Consider the following 18498-nt stretch of genomic DNA (forward strand, 5'->3'; position numbering starts at 1 on the left):
CATGAAAGAACCACTGTGACCCTTAAACAACCAAAACATCTGATGTGACATCTGCATTAAATTCAAACTAATTGTTATATTATTTGACTGTCGGCACTGCAGGCATAAAGGAAGAATATAAACCAGATTTGTACTATGTAAAATGTTGTATAAACATGGGCTTTAATGACTCCTGCCCCTCAAGCAGTGCCTGGGAATTAATTAGCTGACAGAGCTGTAATAGTCTTGGCATTTATAAACTGCTGCCCCAATAAGACTGGCACGTCGCCCAGCTGGCATTTAATTTTAAGCAGAGTGGCTTCATAGAGATCTGCCATCTTGGGTCTGTTTGATGTTGAGGGAAATCACACAACTATTGTAAGACTTATTATTTATATGTTATTCAAAGCTTGAAGCAATGTCATGTACCTCAGTCATCTGCAGCCTACACTATAACTGGATTTAAAGATCCTAAATAATCTTTTAAAGTCAGATATTTCATTACTTCCATTTCTAAATGATACATCAGTGTAAATCTATTTTTAAAGCAGAAAATATGTGCTATAGTTGGTCTGTTGGTTTGTCAACTGTCCATTTGACAAAAAAATTATGCCAAAGTTATTTAACACCAAAAATGTGTTGATTTTCATATCCTTCCATTCGCTGTCTTTCAGTCTGTGCAGCCAAAACATCCTGGGTTGCATGAAGCCGGCTGGAGCAGGACCTTGCACATCCAGTAACGCCTAATTCTAGACCAACAAATGACAATAAACTTGCTTCTTAACTGGCCTACACTTTAAGTCTTACACCAACTAGTTTAAATGTTTAGAACCAAAGTATTCTTATGAACACATATTAGGTTCAGGTCTCACCAGAATTGAACCATAACTACCCCCAGATTCGGGGAAAGAAACACAAACCATTTATTAAAGTAAGGCCACACTAAGAGTTTTAACAAAATACATTTAAACCATGTCCAAAGTGTTCCTATACAGTGAGAACTAAACTCAATTTGGTCAAAAAGGGAAAACTTCAGACATCTAGATCAATTTTAAGGACTCTTCTAGGGTCCCCAGCATGTGACTGGACTGGGAAGCTGTTTTTGAATCTGAAACATGGCTGCTGGAAGTTAGAGGCTGTCTTCAATGTTCTTCCTCACTTTACAGCCCACAGTGCTGACCTTTGGTTAATTAAGGTCAATATTTTGAGACTTCAGTCTTTTTCTCATGTTATCAATGGAGCATCATGTTGGCCTGTCCAGGACGCATGTTGTTGGCACCACAAAACCTGCAACGGTCACTCTACATAACTGGCCAAACCTTTTAGCCTCCTTTCTGGACTGGTTCTTTAGAGGCTGGTTGCTGCAGGAATTTTTTATGCTATCTTTGGTTATTGAGTCAAGTAAGGGTCTCCATTAAAAAAAACTTTGACGTTGTTCTTCTTTGAGAATGGTCCAGCTCTCAGATCCATAGAGAAGCATCTTTTCCATATCAACAGAGCTGAGATGTTTGAACTTCCAGGCCTGTACATGATCTGAGCACCTTTAAGATATGACAGTGTGCTGTAAACTGTTCATATATATATATATATATATATATATAAATAAATAAATGGGTGAAAATGGCACAGTCATCAGCGAACAAACTATTTTTCATAAAATAGGCTTCATATTGAGTGGTGTCTAAATGCTGTCTTAAGTAGCTTTGATGTTTAAATCAGGTCTTTTGTTTAGAGGGATGCAGAAGTCTATTTAAAGACATTTTAGTTCAGGCATACTTACAATACTGACAAGACCAAACAAGCAAGTTTAAATGATTTAAACAGAGTTTTCAGGTAATTAATAGTAAGACAAGTTATCCTTACCTCTCTTGCTCCATCCTCATCTTCATCGTTTCCTCATCAGAAACATGTGTGTCCTCTGGCCTCCACTTGCTTGATCCTTTCCGATCCATCTTCTCTGCAGGCCGCTCATCCTTGCGGTACTTCCCAAACCTGGAGCACCAAAACATTAGTGTTTAATATACACTGCAAAATGCATACGGGCCCTGCAGTAATCACTGTAATAGAAATATTATTTACTTCATTCTTCAGATGCGCTAATCAAGGCCAGTCAAGTTCTTCCATTCCATACCAAACTCCACCACGCCCCCAGGTCTTTATGAACCCTGCTTTATGCACTGGTGCAATGTCCTGTTCAAACAGGAAGTGGCCATCCCCAAACCTCTGCCACAAAGATGGGAGCATGAAATTGTCCAAATCATCTTGGTAAGCTTTAGCAATAAGGGCTGCTTTGCACTGTACCTAAGGGGCCGGGTCCAAGTCCTAAAGAACAGCACCACACCATAATCCCCTCTGCATCTAACTTTACACTTGACACAACAGTCAGACACAGTGTTGTTCTCCTAGCTACTGCCAAACCCAGACTAGTCCACTCGACTGCCAGAGAGGCCTGATTTGTCAGTACAGAGGAAACATCTCCACTGTTCTAGAGTCCAGCGGCGGCACGCTGTCCACCACTGCTCCCAACGCTTTGAGCTGCACCTAGTGATGTAAAGCTTTAATGCAGCTGCTCAGCCATGGAAACGCATTCCATGAAGCTCTCTACGTGCTGTTCATGGGCTAATCTGAAGGTCTCATGATCTTTGGAGATCTGTAGCTACTGACTCTGCAGAAAGTTGACAACCTCTGAGCCTTCTGCACCTCAGCACCTGCTGAGCCTGCTTTGTAGGTTGACCTGGCCCTCCACTTTGTTGCTGAGTAAATATTATTCCCAATAACTTCCAAATGGAAGTGATTGGCCTGCATTCAAGAATTTAAAAGAGTTATTGAATAATTTTAGCAACAAAAGTATTTTGCATTCTCAATTTTATTTTCCATACTTATCCAGACTTGGAAAATTCTTAAATTCCCTAATTTTCCAGACTGAGTAGGAACCCTGGACGTTGGTCCACAGAGACAGAACTATAAAGTCCTCTTGAACTAAATTGCAGCAATCTGACTGAAATTGCGACTTCAACTCTGCAGAGGAGTGACTTTACACAAAATCAGGCTCTCAAATGAAGCATTTAAAAAGTTCTTCTCATGAGTTCAGACCCAATTCAGCTCGTTTAAAGTTGTGGAGCGGACTCAGTAATTATATTCATGGGGAGGGAGCGATGCCTAATGAAATAGGAGCCTTTGCAGAGATATTTCAGCTTGATTGACCCAGTATAAAGCTGCAGCCTGTTGAAGAAATTACTTTGGCACTGAACTGGCTTCCACAATGAACCTGCGTGATTATTCACAGGGAAACAGATCTGCTGAGAATATCTACAACTTCCAAAGTAACATCGGAGATAGAAACCAAAGGGCTGCATGTGAATTAATAAGAAACCACAGAAGAAGAAGAAACAGAAAAAGTGATTTTCTCTAAACAAACAAGAATAAAGTAAACTGAGGAGTACAAGGTTACATTAAGTGAGGTTCCTGTGTTTAAAGAAAAAGCCAAAAGTCACAGTATCAAAAGCAGATGTTAACCCCCCCAACCTCCAGTGTGTTTGAGGATTAAAGAGAAAGAAAGCAGACTACCGGAATGTCTTATTAAGACCGAGGAAAATAGGGAGAAATGTTGAAAAAGTTGAATTGCTGTCTTTGAGAAAAATCAATGTAGAAGAAAGGAAAACAAAAGTCAAGAAAAAATCATTGACAAACATATGTGAAAATCTAAGAAAACAAGTAAAACAAATCTGCAGAAAGTGATGCTGTGTTAAAGAGCATCAAAGCAGAGGAAAGGTAACAGCAAAGCAGGAAGAGAAGACTGAATAAAAACTCAAAGAAAGATACAATTATAGAAGAAAATAATCTTTAATTAAAAAAATCTTACAACTATGACGAGACGAGAGAAATGCTCTAAATTAGTCCTCCAGAAAACAATCTACAACAAACTAAACTGACAGACGCAGTTAATCCTTATTTTTTAATACTTTGAAGGATCACAAGGGTTTAGTTTTATACAAACAGAACCTGAGAAGGAAACGTGAGTTTAAAAAGGAAGTCAAATATATTTTTAGTTTCTCTTCTGTCTGATTAACCTGTGATGCTGCCGCACATTAAAGCTTTCCCAAAGAAACTGCATAGGTGAGGCTGCAGTATGCAGATGAGTTAAGTGTTACACAACCATAATACAAATGAAGACCATGTTATACTGGTGGAGGCCAGTGTTATTTTACTGCATGTTTGCCTTTGTGAAAAATCAGAGCAGAATCATGAATAAATAAAACCTGATCAGGACATTTTTCTAGTGACAACTGTTGGTGCACATACTGGGAAATGCAATAAATACAAAATGAACCAGAAACACTGCAGAATCTCAGGACTTAAATTAACGGATGCTTTAGTTGTTAATACCACTTCTTCTGCATATTAAGTGTTAATCTGAGAAAAAACAAGATCATGCTTTTTCTGAATAAGTATTATTATTATTATCAGATTATGATTACAGTTACTTTGCTTAATGGACACAGTGCTTTTCAATTACTTTAGGTTTGATAACTAGATTGTTATGTTTCTCTTTCGTCAATCACAAAAGTTTAAAATTTTACTTCACATGACAGGTAGACCCCCACCAACCACAACAGCCAGGAAGGCCACAGAGGGAAAAACTAAGCAACACAAGGAGATAGGAGGTGTGAGGAAAACTGTAGCAGTAAGATGGAGTGATGTTCCAGCACCTGATTAATGTGGCTGCAGCTGTCTGAAACGTTCAGACTGACAGCCTGAAGTTAACGCTGAGAGCAGGAGTGATCTATCACAGCTCGAGATGGCAGACACGTTCTCTCCTTACGCCACTAACTTCCATTAACAGCCTTTTAAAAACAGCCTCATCATACACAAACACAAACACACACACACACACACACACACACTCGCATGCATGCAGGCTAAGATTTATGACAGCACTGGAAAACTTTGCAGAGGAGAAAGAATATGAACCATGACACCAGGGTATTTAATGATCTTATATTCAAAGCACGGTAAGGCCCGCAGCGTCGTTGAGCCCGACGTGATCGATACGCAGTCTTAGACGGTGGTTCTGCGGTTTTAACCGATCACTTTCAAATGTCAGGGAATCAGCTGATTCAATTCAGCCGAATGCCTGAGTGTCACTAATAATCCCTTCATTAGGAGAAAAAGCAAAAACAAATCTTCCATCGTGCTGTGGTAAAGGATTTGTGACATTTCAGAGATGCAAAGATTCAAGTCTCCCTGAGAAAAGCAATAATTACTGAGGAAAACAGGCTTTGATTTCCAGTGGACACATGACCATCTGAACACTTTAATAAAGTTTTGTTATAATAATTTTTTAGGATTTTATCTAGTCTAAAAAGATATCTGATATAAAACTGTGATTTATCTAAAAAATTCATAAAATTTTTCTAAAATGTAATTTTGATCAATCCCAGAGAAGCAAGAACATAACAAATTGCTGTAGATCTTTAGGTCTGTTGTGGAGAGAGCAACCTCTCCTACCATCATCTGTTGGGGTAGCAGCATGAGAACATTAGGGTCTTAAAAAAACTGAACTGGTAAAGAAGGCTGGTTCGGTTCTGGGGATGGTTCTGGAACTTCTATAGGGGATTGTGAAAGAAGGATGCTTCATTAAATGAAGACCATATTGGAAAACCTGAGCATCTTCTTCACAACAGTTCAATACAACAGTGTCTCCAGTCAGAGGCTTCTTCTGATCTGCTGTATTACAGACCACTGATTTGTGGGTTTTCCAGCATGATGGAGCTCAAAAAGTGATAATGAAGGGACTGATAGATTAGAACACAGATTATAGACCTGTAATCCCAGATCTTGCTCCACCATTGAGGACCTGTGGTCGTTTTCTAAAAAGCAGATGAATTAGCTCCAGGCACTCCAAACGGGTGTCGCCAGTCCAGCTTTGAATGATCATTAAATACCCTGGTGTCTTGGTTGATAGTCCTTCTCTCCATCACAGGGCAACACAGGACAACCAAAAATGCTCACACTCATACCTACGAACAATTTAGCAAGACCAATTTACCAAACAGTCATGTTTTTGGCCCCTCCTTGAACCGCCACCTTAACGTGGTGGAGGGGTTTGAGTGCTCGAATGATCCTAGAGGCTATGTTGTCTGGGGCTTAAATGCCCCTGGTAGGGTCTCCCTTGGCAAACAGGCTCTAGGTGACGGGTCAGACAAAGAGCGGTTCAAGAACCCCTCATGACGACTACAAAATCGAGGCACGTGACGTCGACCTGTACGGCGGAGCCGGGGTCCCACCCTGGAGCCAGGCCTGGGGTCGGGACTTGTCGGAGAGCGCCTGGTGGCTGGATTGCTCCTCGCGGGACCCGGCCGGGCCAAGCTCGAACGGGAGACGCAAGACCATCCCCCAGTGGGCCCACCACCTGCAGGGGGACCGTGAGGGACCTGTGCAAAGGGGATTGGGCGGCGGACAAAGGTGGAGACCTCGGCGGCTCGATCCCCGGACGCTTAGGCTGGCTCTAGGGACGTGGCATGTCAACTCGCTGGGGGGGAAGGAGCCTGAGCTTGTGCGGGAGGTTGAGAGATATCGACTAAAAATAGTCGGGCTCGCCTCCACGCACAGAGTGGGCTCTGGAACCCATCTCCTCGAGAGGGGCTGTACTCTCTTCTACTCTGGAGTGGCCTACGGGGAGAGGCGGCGGGTTTGTTTGTCGCCCCCCAGCTCAGCCGTCTCGTGTTGGGGTTTACCCCAGTGGATGAGAGGGTCGCATCCCTGCGACTTCGGGTTGGGGAGAGGTCTCTGACTATCATTTCAGCCTACGGGCTGAGTGGTAGTGCGGAGTACCTGGCCTTCTTGGCGTCCCTGTCGGGGGTGCTGGATAGTGCCCCTCCTGGGGACTCCATTATTCTGCTGGGGGACTTCAACGCTCACGTGGGAAACGACAGTGACACTTGGAGAGGCGTGATCGGGAGGAATGGCCTCCCCGATCTGAATCCGAGTGGTGTTTTGTTATTGGACTTCTGTGCTAGTCATGGATTGTCCATAATGAACACCATGTTCAAACATAAGGGTGTCCATCAGTGCACTTGGCACCAGGATACCATAGGCAGGAGGTCAATGATCGACTTTGTTGTCGTATCATCAGACCTTCGGCCGCATGTTTTGGACACTCGGGTGAAGAGAGGGGCTGAGCTGTCCACTGATCACCACCTGGTGGTGAGTTGGATCCGCTGGGGGAGGAGAAAGCCGGACAGACCAAGCGCATATTGAGGGTCTGCTGGGAACATCTGGCGGACCCCTTGGCCAGGGATGTATTCAACTCTCACCTCCGGGAGAGCTTTGACCATATTCCAAGGGACATAGAGTCCGAGTGGACCATGTTCTCCGCATCCATTGTCGATGCTGCTGCCCGTAGCTGCGGCCGTAAGGTCTGCGGTGCCTGTCGCGGCGGCAATCCCCGAACCCGGTGGTGGACACCGGCAGTAAGGGACGCTGTCAAGCTGAAGAAGGAGTCCTATCGGTTGTGGTTGGCTTGTGGGACTCCTGAGGCGGCTGACGGGTACCGTGGGGCCAAGCGTGCCGCGGACCGGACGGTGGAAGAGGCAAGAACTCGGACCTGAGAGGAGTTCGGTGAGGCCATGGAGAAAGACTACCGGTTGGCCCCAAAGCGATTCTGGCAAACCGTCCGGCGTCTCAGGAGGGGGAAGCAGTGCTTCGCCAACACTGTTTACAGTGGGGGTGGGAGACTGCTGACCTCAACTGAGGACATTATCGGGCGGTGGAAGGAGTACAGGTCCTTCTCAAAATATTAGCATATTGTGATAAAGTTCATTATTTTCCATAATGTCATGATGAAAATTTAACATTCATATATTTTAGATTCATTGCACACTAACTGAAATATTTCAGGTCTTTTATTGTCTTAATACGGATGATTTTGGCATACAGCTCATGAAAACCCAAAATTCCTATCTCACAAAATTAGCATATTTCATCCGACCAATAAAAGAAAAGTGTTTTTAATACAAAAAAAAAATCAACCTTCAAATAATCATGTACAGTTATGCACTCAATACTTGGTCGGGAATCCTTTTGCGTGGCATGGAGGCAATCAGCCTGTGGCACTGCTGAGGTCTTATGGAGGCCCGGGATGCTTCGATAGCGTCCTTTAGCTCATCCAGAGTGTTGGGTCTTGAGTCTCTCAACATTCTCTTCACAATATCCCACAGATTCTCTATGGGGTTAGGGTCAGCAGAGTTGGCAGGCCAATTGAGCACAGTGATACCATGGTCAGTAAACCATTTACCAGTGGTTTTGGCACTGTGAGCAGGTGCCAGGTCGTGCTGAAAAATAAAATCTTCATCTCCATAAAGCTTTTCAGCAGATGGAAGCATGAAGTGCTCCAAAATCTCCTGATAGCTAGCTGCATTGACCCTGCCCTTGATAAAACACAGTGGACCAACACCAGCAGCTGACACGGCACCCCAGACCATCACTGACTGTGGGTACTTGACACTGGACTTCTGGCATTTCCTTCTCCCCAGTCTTCCTCCAGACTCTGGCACCTTTTCGAATGACATGCAGAATTTGCTTTCATCCGAAAAAAGTACTTTGGACCACTGAGCAACAGACCAGTGCTGCTTCTCTGTAGCCCAGGTCAGGCGCTTCTGCCGCTGTTTCTGGTTCAAAAGTGGCTTGACCTGGGGAATGTGGCACCTGTAGCTCATTTCCTGCACACGCCTGTGCACGGTGGCTCTGGATGTTTCTACTCCAGACTCAGTCCACTGCTTCCGCAGGTCCCCCAAGGTCTGGAATCAGCCCTTCTCCACAATCTTCCTCAGGGTCCGGTCACCTCTTCTCGTTGTGCAGCGTTTTCTGCCACACTTTTTCCTTCCCACAGACTTCCCACTGAGGTGCCTTGATACAGCACTCTGGGAACAGCCTATTCGTTCAGAAATTTCTTTCTGTGTCTTACCCTCTTGCTTGAGGGTGTCAATAGTGGCCTTCTGGACAGCAGTCAGGTCGGCAGTCTTACCCATGATTGGGGTTTTGAGTGATGAACCAAGCTGGGAGTTTTAAAGGCCTCAGGAATCTTTTGCAGGTGTTTAGAGTTAACTCGATTCAGATGATTAGGTTCATAGCTCGTTTAGAGACCCTTTTAATGATATGCTAATTTTGTGAGATAGGAATTTTGGGTTTTCATGAGCTGTATGCCAAAATCATCCGTATTAAGACAATAAAAGACCTGAAATATTTCAGTTAGTGTGCAATGAATCTAAAATATATGAATGTTAAATTTTCATCATGACATTATGGAAAATAATGAACTTTATCACAATATGCTAATATTTTGAGTAGGACCTGTACTTCGAGGATCTCCTCAATCCTGCCATCACGCATTCCCTGGTGGAAACAGAGGCTGGGGACTCGGGGTTGGACTCTTTCATCACCCAGGCTGAAGTCACCGAGGTGGTTAAAAAGCTCTGTGGTGGCAGGGCTTCGGGGTTGGATGAGATCCGCCCTGAGTATCTCAAGTCCTTAAATGGTATGGGGCTGTCATGGTTGATACGCCTCTTCAACATTGCGTGGCGGACAGGGACAGTGCCTTTGGATTGGCAGACTGGGGTGGTGGTCCCCCTACATAAGAAGGGTGACCGGAGGGTGTGTTCCAACTACAGAGGGATCACACTCCTCAGCCTCCCTGGTAAGGCCTACGCCAGGGTATTGGAGAGGAGAGTCCGGCCGATGGTCGAAACCTGTGGTTTTCGTCCCGGCCGTGGAACACTGGACCAGCTCTATACCCTCTACAGGGTACTCGGGTTCATGGGAGTTTGCCCAACCGGTCCACATGTGTTTTGTGGACCTGGAGAAAGCATTCGACTGTGTCCCTCGTGATGCCCTGTGGGGGGTGCTCCAGGAGTATGGAGTCGGGGGCCCTTTATTAGGGGACATTCGATCTCTGTACAAGCGGAGCAGGAGTTTGGTTCGCATTGCCGGCACTAAGTCGGACCTGTTCCCAGTGCATGTTGGACTCCGGCAGGGCTGCCCTTTGTCACTGGTCCTGTTCATAACTTTTATGGACAGGATTTCTAGGTGCAACCAAAGGCCGGAGGGTTTGGGGACCAGAGGATTTCGTCTCTTCTTTTTGCAGATGACGTGGTCCTGCTGGCCCCTTCTAGCCAAAACCTACAGCATGCACTGGGGCGGTTCGTAGCCGAGTGTGAAGCGGCTGGGATGAAGATCAGCTCCTCCAAGTCCGAGGCCATGGTTCTCGACCGGAAAAGGGTGGCTTGCCCTCTTCAGGTTGGAGGGGAGTTCCTGCCTCAAGTGGAGGAGTTTAAGTATCTCGGGGTCTTGTTCACGAGTGAGGGAAGAATGGAGCGGGAGATCGACAGACGGATCGGTGCGGCTGCCACAGTAATGGGGGCGCTGTGCTGGTCCGTTGTGGAGAAGAGAGAGCTGAGCCGAAAAGCGAAGCTCTCGATTTACCTGTCGGTCTACGTTCCTACCCTCACCTATGGCCATGAACTTTGGGTCATGACCGAAAGAACGAGATCCCGGATACAAGCGGCGGAAATGAGCTTCCTCCGTAGGGTGGCCAGGCACTCGCTTAGAGATAGGGTGAGGAGCTCGGCCATCCGGGAGGGGCTCGGAGTAGAGCCGCTACTCCTCCACATCGAGAGGAGCCAGTTGAGGTGGCTCGGGCATCTATACCGGATGCCTCCTGGATGCCTTCCTCGGGAGGTGTTCCAGGCACATCCCACCGGGAGGAGGCCCAGGGGACGGCCCAGGACACGCTGGAGGGACTATGTCTCTCGGCTGGCCTGGGAACGCCTTGGGCTCCCAAACATGCACGGGTAGAACATGCAAACTTCAAGCAAAAAGACCAAAAGCAGGGATTCAAACCAAGGACCTTCTTGCTCTAAGGCAACAGTACTACCAACTGCACCACTGTGCAGCCCTGTTTAATTGTGTTGTGCTGTAATATGAGAGGAAAGTAACAATTTTGGCTGATTTTTATTCTTTGTTTCTTTGTCTTCTCTTCTCTTCTCTTCTCATTGAATTTTCTTTTTGTTTCAATTTTGCCGGAGTTTAAATTCATAGAGTAAATATTTATTAATCAATACTAAATAACTAATATTTACCCTTGTATAAATTTGACGGCTTTACAAATTAAAGGCGTTGAAACTTATTGTTAGATTAGTACACCTTAGAAACATGAAGAAAAAGCATAAATGCTGCAGCCAAAAAATAAACCACCAAAACCTTTGACCATAAACGCATATTATAAAGACACCTGCTGCTTAAATTTCTTCAATTTAAATTCCCAATTTCCTCCAAATTAACTTTTGTTTGTTGGGTCTAAAACCCAAAGTTCCAGTAACTGATCTTTTAGTCTTTTCAATATGCAGAATACAAATTGAGACAGCCTCTACTAGTCATATGTTCATCCACTGATAAGCTGTAACTGCAGTAGAACTCAAAGCTTTCAGACCTAAATCCCTTCTGTTTGAACCTGCTGCTCTCTAAACGTGTTTCTCATGTGGAGTTCTCTCCATTGGCTTCTTATTTTGTAGACACAGCTGGTGCACCATGCAACAGATTACAATGAACGCAACATCAACAGCAGCTAAGACTGCAAAGATCAGAGCACGATGCATCAGAGTTCCCTCATCCAGGACAAATCTGAGTAGAAGCCTCTGAGAAAACCCATCAGCTGACTGCAAACAGCAACACAAACAAGCTCTGTGTGCGGCTCTCGGTGCATCCCAGCATAAAGATTGGAACAGTGTTATTTCAGGCTTGTTCACTTGTTTAAGATGCACACAAACTTGGAGCATACCGCAGAATTAGTGCAGCCCTCAGATTTCTGGGCAACGAGCGTCCCAGCAGATGCCAAGCCGACAGACCGGGTGCAGCTTCTGAGTCCAAGAGACGATCAGAGAGAAAGTTGGCCGACTGCGCTGCTGGCAGGCGTTGATGGTAATGATCTTTGATTGGGACTGAGAGCGAGGCCTCCGAGACATGAGAGGGTCAGGCTGATCACTTGCACATGCACACACAGAGCATGTCTGACGTCTCCTCAAACACGCCGCCTCACATCAAAGGCAGGGTACCCTGCCCCAACCTGCCAAGTGCCTGCAACCAAAACACGACCCTCACCGGGTTCTCCGAACGCGACGTGCAACAGCTCTCCTGAGATCATCCTGCTCTGCAGAGTGACACATTGCTCTACTTCCAAATCTCTGTTTGGGACAGCTCACACATTAGCATGCCATTCAATCGTGACAAGCTGACACTGAATCTGATGCCCTTTCATCAACATTGTTTTCAGCTAAATGCTCAATTTTTTATGTTTGCTGAACTCTAGCTCCCACGCATCACCTGTTACACACACTTGCGGGTGAAGACATATTTGGAGATTTCTCAGGTTTTTCTAATGAAACTGTTTGATTATCTATTTTTTTGTTTGAAACTGCGAAAATATTTGCACAGAAAAAAGCATCTAAAACAGGCATATTGAAAATCATGCACTACCTTTGTAATTTCAAAACCTAATTTGTCTTCAAAAAGTAAAATGAACTAAATAAAGGGGTTAAGAATTTTCTACACTTCTGATGAATTGCTACTGTAAAGCCTTAAAATATACAAATCTTTTATAGCAGTCGCTTATTCTCACACCAAAAAAAAAAAAAAAAAAACTAATTTAATTTGAGGACATTTAGTCGGAAGAGAGAACGGCGATAAAACAATCCAGGCGGGTCTGACATTAAAAGCAGGATGAATATGTGGAAAAACACCTAATGTCCACTGATAAGCATGGTGGAGGATGTGTGATGGTATGGGCCTGTTATTTTTTGTTTTGGTTTAAGTATGTGGGTTCATGGACTTTTTAATACAAAGTAGGACTTTCCTGCCGGCTCAGAGTTTAACTGCCTAGCTATGTTTCTCTTTTAGATGAAGTCACTAAAGGAGCTGCTGCTGCCATTTACTCTTTATTTTTTAACATCCTCCTGGATTCTTCTGCACTCCTTATATTTGTGTGTCTACTCTGTCTTCTCAAACTCTCAGTGGGTCAAGGCAGGTGATTAAACTGAGTTTTCCTTTCTACTGTCGCCACATGCATGCTCAGTAACAGGGATTGCTGCAAAGTCAACAACCCGATGCAGTCGACTGTCCACTGGCGCAACATGCTGATCCAGGAGAAGTCAGTGACTCTGGGAGATCCTAGATAAAAAAAAAACTTTTTTACTAAGTTGAATAAGAAGCAGAATTTGATTGTTTAAAAACTAGGATCAAACTGTCTTGTAAACCGCATTGAGAAGACATTGGCTACATAAATAAACTCAAATAAACTAATGTAATAATTCAAAGCACCTGACCTAATCAAGATTGAAATGTTCCAGCTGACACAAAAATCCACCTTTCTTCCATGGCCATGTGAGTCCTCAGACCTAAATCCTGTAGAAAACCTCCGCGGTGAAGAGAAGAGAGCAGAGGAGAGGACTCAGGACTCTGGATCATCTAGATAGAATGCCTTCCCCCCCCCCCCATTCTGTATGCTAAAACCTTGTGAAATATTGAAAACGATTATGAACCATTCTATAGGCAGAACAACAGTATTAACAGCGTGGTTCCAACCAATAATGAGACTCCAGTGATTTAGTTAAACTTGCTATTTTTCCAAACTGAAAAAATGTATTTGAAATAAAGCCTGCAGTTTCTAATGCACCTGATTGTGGAGGGTACTTAATGTAAACCTCCTTATGTGAGGTGGATCCTCAGGCTGACAGAATACTTCATTTCTCCTCTGCGTTCAGTCCTAAAAGTCAGTTGTATTGTTATTATGGCTTGCCAGCATGGCAGAGTACATCTGTAATTCTGTTGCATAATGATAATTCAATTGAATCCAGGCTCTCCACAGATGGATTAAACATATCTCACGTCATCCGTCTCTACCAGGAAGCCTGGATAAGGATCAAACAGACAGACTTATTGACTCTTAATGGGGCTGATCTGATGGTGCCAGAAATGAGCCAATGTTTTAACAATGCATGCCACTCCTGTGATGTAGGAGGATTTTAGTCTGTTTGGAAAGAAATTCAATTTCTATTCAGTTACAATAAGATTACTTCATTGTATGCAAGTGCAACCGAGATGTAGGCAGGTGTTTTTCAAGCATTACAGAGAAAATAACTAAACTCTAAATTTATTTCAGTTTTCGGTAAAATCCAAAACATGCTCAGGAAGAACAGAGAATTTTGCCTTTAAATCGAGGTTGCAGGAACAAGGACACAGTTCTGTCTGACCAGGACATTTCATACTCTCCACATACTCTCCAAGTCTCCACAGGTCTCTCCGAACTGCAGCACAACCACTTCATAATTCTCAAACACAGAAGAAGAATTTCAGCCCATATGTATCCCGAACAAGCTGCAAGAACTTCCAAACAAGAGCCTTTTTGTTCTTGTGGAGAATGTTTAGGACTTCTTGCATTACATACAAATGCTGCGGAGCGAGGGACCTATGAGGACTTCCCAAGTGTTCTTCACTTGAGTTTCTTGTGAAGAATAAAGTGTCCAAGCCAGAAAGAACTTTGTTCAATGTTCTAAAAGAACCTTCTACATGTTCTTGCCACCTTGTTTCTCTGTTCTTGTGTAGTATGTTCTAGCCTCTATCTACAAGGTCCTCCATTACCTGCACTGGTCATGAGGGTTTGACAGAGAGCCCGGCTGTTTTCAACCAGAACAGCCCAATGGATCAGTTCCAACTGCTGAGGCCTAGTTCCCACAACCAGCTCCAAGTTTTTCTTGGCCAACTTTTTCTCACAGTACCCAACATTTCTTTACCCAACATTAAATGTTTCCAAACAGCCAGATTTTCTTAGAAGCTCCTGAAGTGGTTTTGCTTAATAGTTATTTTGGCTTTTCAAGTGTTTTTGTAAACTTCCATTTTTAGTCAGTTTCAGTCCAGTTTCTGATACTCACAAAACAATTTTTTTTTGTTTGTTCGTTGAGCCACTTCACTCTGAACCACAAACTATTCAGGTATCTTAAAGCTCTTGAACTCAAGGGACCATCTTGTGTTGTATTGACACAGACAACTTCCAAAAGCTTTAAATCGGATCTTCAGACACTTTTTCACAAATACGTTGTGTGTTCCTATTACTTTCGTTGTATTTGTTAAAAAAGGTGTTTAAGAAAATACAGGTACATCTAAAAAACTTGTGACAATTGTGAAAAAGTTCAGTATTTTTTGTCAGTCATTTCAGAAAATGAGCTCATGTTATATAGATTTATTGCACACAGAGTAAAATATTTCAAGCCTTCATTTCTTGTACTTTTGATGATCATGGCTACAGATAATAAAAACTCAAATTTCAGAATTTCAGTGTCAGCAAATTAGAACATTACATAAGATCAATAAAAAAGGATACTCTAAACAGAAATGTCAGGTTAATTTCTATGCACTTAATACTTGGTTTGGGCTCTACTTGCATGAATTACTGCATCAATGCAGCGTAGCATGGAAGTGATCCGCCTGTGGCTCTGCTGAGGTGTAAAGGAAGCCCAGGTTGCTTAAATAGCCGCCTTCAGGTCATCTGCATTGTTGGGTCTGGTGTCTCATCTTCCTCTTGACAATATTTCATAGATTCTCTATGGGGGTTCAGGTCAGGGCAGTTTGGTGACCATTCAAGCACGGACACAACATGGTCATTGAATCAGCTGCTTGAAATCATCATCTTCATAAAGCTTGTCAGGAGAATAAAGCATGAGGTGCTTTAAAATTTCCCAGTAGATTGCTACATTGACTGTGGACTTCAGACACAGAGGACCAGCACCAACAGATGAAATGTCACCCTAATTAATCACGGACTGTGGAAACGTTACACATCTGGGCCTCTCCACTCTTCCTCCAGACTCTGGGACATTGATTTGCAAATGAAATGCAAACTTTAATTTAGTCTGAAAAGAGGACGTTCGACCACCGAGCAACAGTCTAGAACTTTTTCCAATTAGCCCAGATAAGACACTTGTAGCCCATGTGTAGGACTCGTCTGTGTGTAGTGGACCCAGCCTCAGTCCAGCTCCACTAAATTCTCAAGGCTGCAGTTACTCCTGTTGTTGGTGGACCTTTTCCTATCACACTTTTTCCTTCCACTCAACTTTCTATGAATATGCTCACCAGCGTCTCTACTTCCTGAGGAATGCTGGACATGGGAGCTCAGTCCCGAGGAGCTTCTACCACTGTGTGGTGGAGAGCGTCCTCTGCACCTGCATCCCCATATGGCACGGTAGCTGCACTGCTGGTGAGAGGAAAGGTCTGCGGAATGTAAAAGGCTGCACAGAGGACTCTGGGGAGCAGTCTTCCCACCACCTCGGACCTCCACACATCACGATGCAGGGGGAGGACCCTCCGCATCACAAAGGACTCCACCCATCCCGCACACTGACTGTTTCAGCCCCTCCTCTCAGGCAGGAGGCTGTAGAGCATTCAGAGCAAGACCACCAGGCTCAGAAACAGCTTCTTCCCTGAAGCTGTCAGACTGCTGAACTCGCGCCACACTCTGTATACTCTCTCACTACACACTGACCTGCACTAAATACTTCACCCACCAAAGGTGCAATATTTCACTCACTTATAGGTGCAATATTAAGGACTACCTCATGCATTACATGTGTATTTAGCACTTTGAGAAGCTAATTTCAGCTTCACTATTTAACTGTTCATATAATGTTTTTGCACTTCGCTGCACATAATTTTACTCTATTGTTATATTTAGCTTTTTATTGCTATATTTAGTGTTTTTATTGTTACATTAAGCTTCTTATGTTCTATTTAGTTTTCTTTTGATGTGGGTATTAGGCGGAGTCTGAATTTCGTACCTTAACATGTAAATGTGAGCTAGTATGACAATAAAAGATCGTTGAATCCTTGAATACAACACTCAGTGAAGAACCAGCTTCTTTGGCAATGACCTTTTGTAGTTAACTCTCCTTTTGGAGGATGTCACCTTTGCACCTGCTTTCAGTTAATTAGCTAATTAAGGTGTGGCATCACGAGTTTCCAATATTTTAACTAGATTTAACTATTCACAAAATTCAAATTTTCTGATACACTGAATTTTGTGTTTTCATTATCTGTAACCCATAATCAAAGTTACAAGAAATAAGGCTTGAAATATATTTCAGTATATGTGAAAAGAATCTATATGAGTTTCTCTTTCTGAAATGAGTGACAAAAAAAATCCTTTTTTACAATATTCAAATTTTTTAGGATGTACCTGTACATCTAAGCTCTCGGTCGATAATGCTGTAGAGGCGGCTTGCAGAAGATATTGATCCACGTCATATTGATGAGTGATGTAGCTCTTAGTCTCATGACAAAAGCTTTACAATGATTTAAATCCCTGTGCAGAAATGGAGGAGATCCTGCTTTTAAGGAGGGTGGTAGGAGAAACATTTATGAAAATTGAAACTAAATGTGACTTGCTTTCATCTCCAGTCATTTTTGATTAAATTTAATTAAACATAAAATGTTATACTGGTTTTTACCTGAACATCTCTCCAAGTCCCTTCAGCATTCCTTTCTTTGGTTTTCCCTTCTCCTTGTCCTTCTCCTTTCCTCCTTCCAGCTTCTTCTTCTCCTTCCCCTCTTTATCTTTGTCCTTCTTTTTCTCCTCCTTGGTGCGGTTGGTGCCATTGACCAGGGGCTTTTCTGGGCCTGTGGACAGGGAGGTCTGGTCTGCCACAGTAGAAACAGAGTCTCTCCCAGATCGGGAACTCTCCTCTGTGTCCTCCTCCACTGGAGAGCAAGAAACATGGTGTGGATTGGGAAACCGTTAATAGAGCACCAAGTAAAACCAAAAACTAATTTTAACTTTAATGTGTAGGTGTTGCAAATGTGTAGTTCGGCTTCTGACATAACCATACTATATAGATCTGATGGAAGAGTTCTGCTTTACATTTAAATGGAAACCATTAGAGTGTAAGAGACACTGGGAAAATGAGGGAAAGAAATAAATTACTTCCTCTTTTACTAGACTTGATAATTGGATAGAAGGTCCATGTAAAAATCATTTGCCCGTTTAACTACTCACAGATTGCTTTAGTGTTTCCTTTTTGTGCCCCATTTAATGTTTAAGATCAACTGATGTGAAGGTTAAAGATAACCTGAGTAAATACAAAATGCAGCTTTTAAATTATGATTTCGTGTAAAAGCTTTCCACCATCAAACTTATCCGTAAGTGAAAAAGTTATATTCAAGTTTAATTCAGCCAGATTGGACATACGGTATTCAGGCATGAATGGCCTGTTTAAGGTTAAGCCACAGCATTGCAATCACATTAAAGTCCAGGGACTTTGACTAGACCACTCAGAACTTTAGAGGTAAACTTGCTGGTGCACTTCATCTTAAGGTTGCACACTTACAGGTAGACATTCTCCCTCAGGCAAGTCGTCCAGGTCTTGAAGCACCAAAGCAACCCCAGAACACCGCACTACAGCCACCATGCTTGACTGTTGGTAT

At 43.4% G+C, this 18498-nt stretch overlaps 1 protein-coding gene across 9 annotated transcripts in view; it reads right to left on the minus strand.

Annotated features, from left to right (window-relative positions):
* Positions 1–18498, minus strand: part of pard3ab (par-3 family cell polarity regulator alpha, b) — a 327405-nt gene that overhangs the window by 85321 nt on the left and 223586 nt on the right. For all 9 annotated transcript variants that reach the window (XR_007038822.1, XM_047369396.1, XM_047369390.1 and 6 more), the window contains 2 exons: positions 17526–17775; positions 1843–1971 (listed from right to left, as the gene is read on the minus strand). Coding sequence is in view for 8 of the 9 variants with exons in the window: in XM_047369396.1 (XP_047225352.1) it covers positions 1843–1971; positions 17526–17775 (379 nt within the window). In the remaining variant the exon portion in view is untranslated. The remainder of the gene's footprint in view (positions 1–1842; positions 1972–17525; positions 17776–18498) is intronic.

This window comes from Girardinichthys multiradiatus, chromosome 6 (genome assembly GCF_021462225.1).
Source record: "Girardinichthys multiradiatus isolate DD_20200921_A chromosome 6, DD_fGirMul_XY1, whole genome shotgun sequence".
Classification (NCBI taxonomy): Eukaryota; Metazoa; Chordata; class Actinopteri; order Cyprinodontiformes; family Goodeidae; genus Girardinichthys; species Girardinichthys multiradiatus.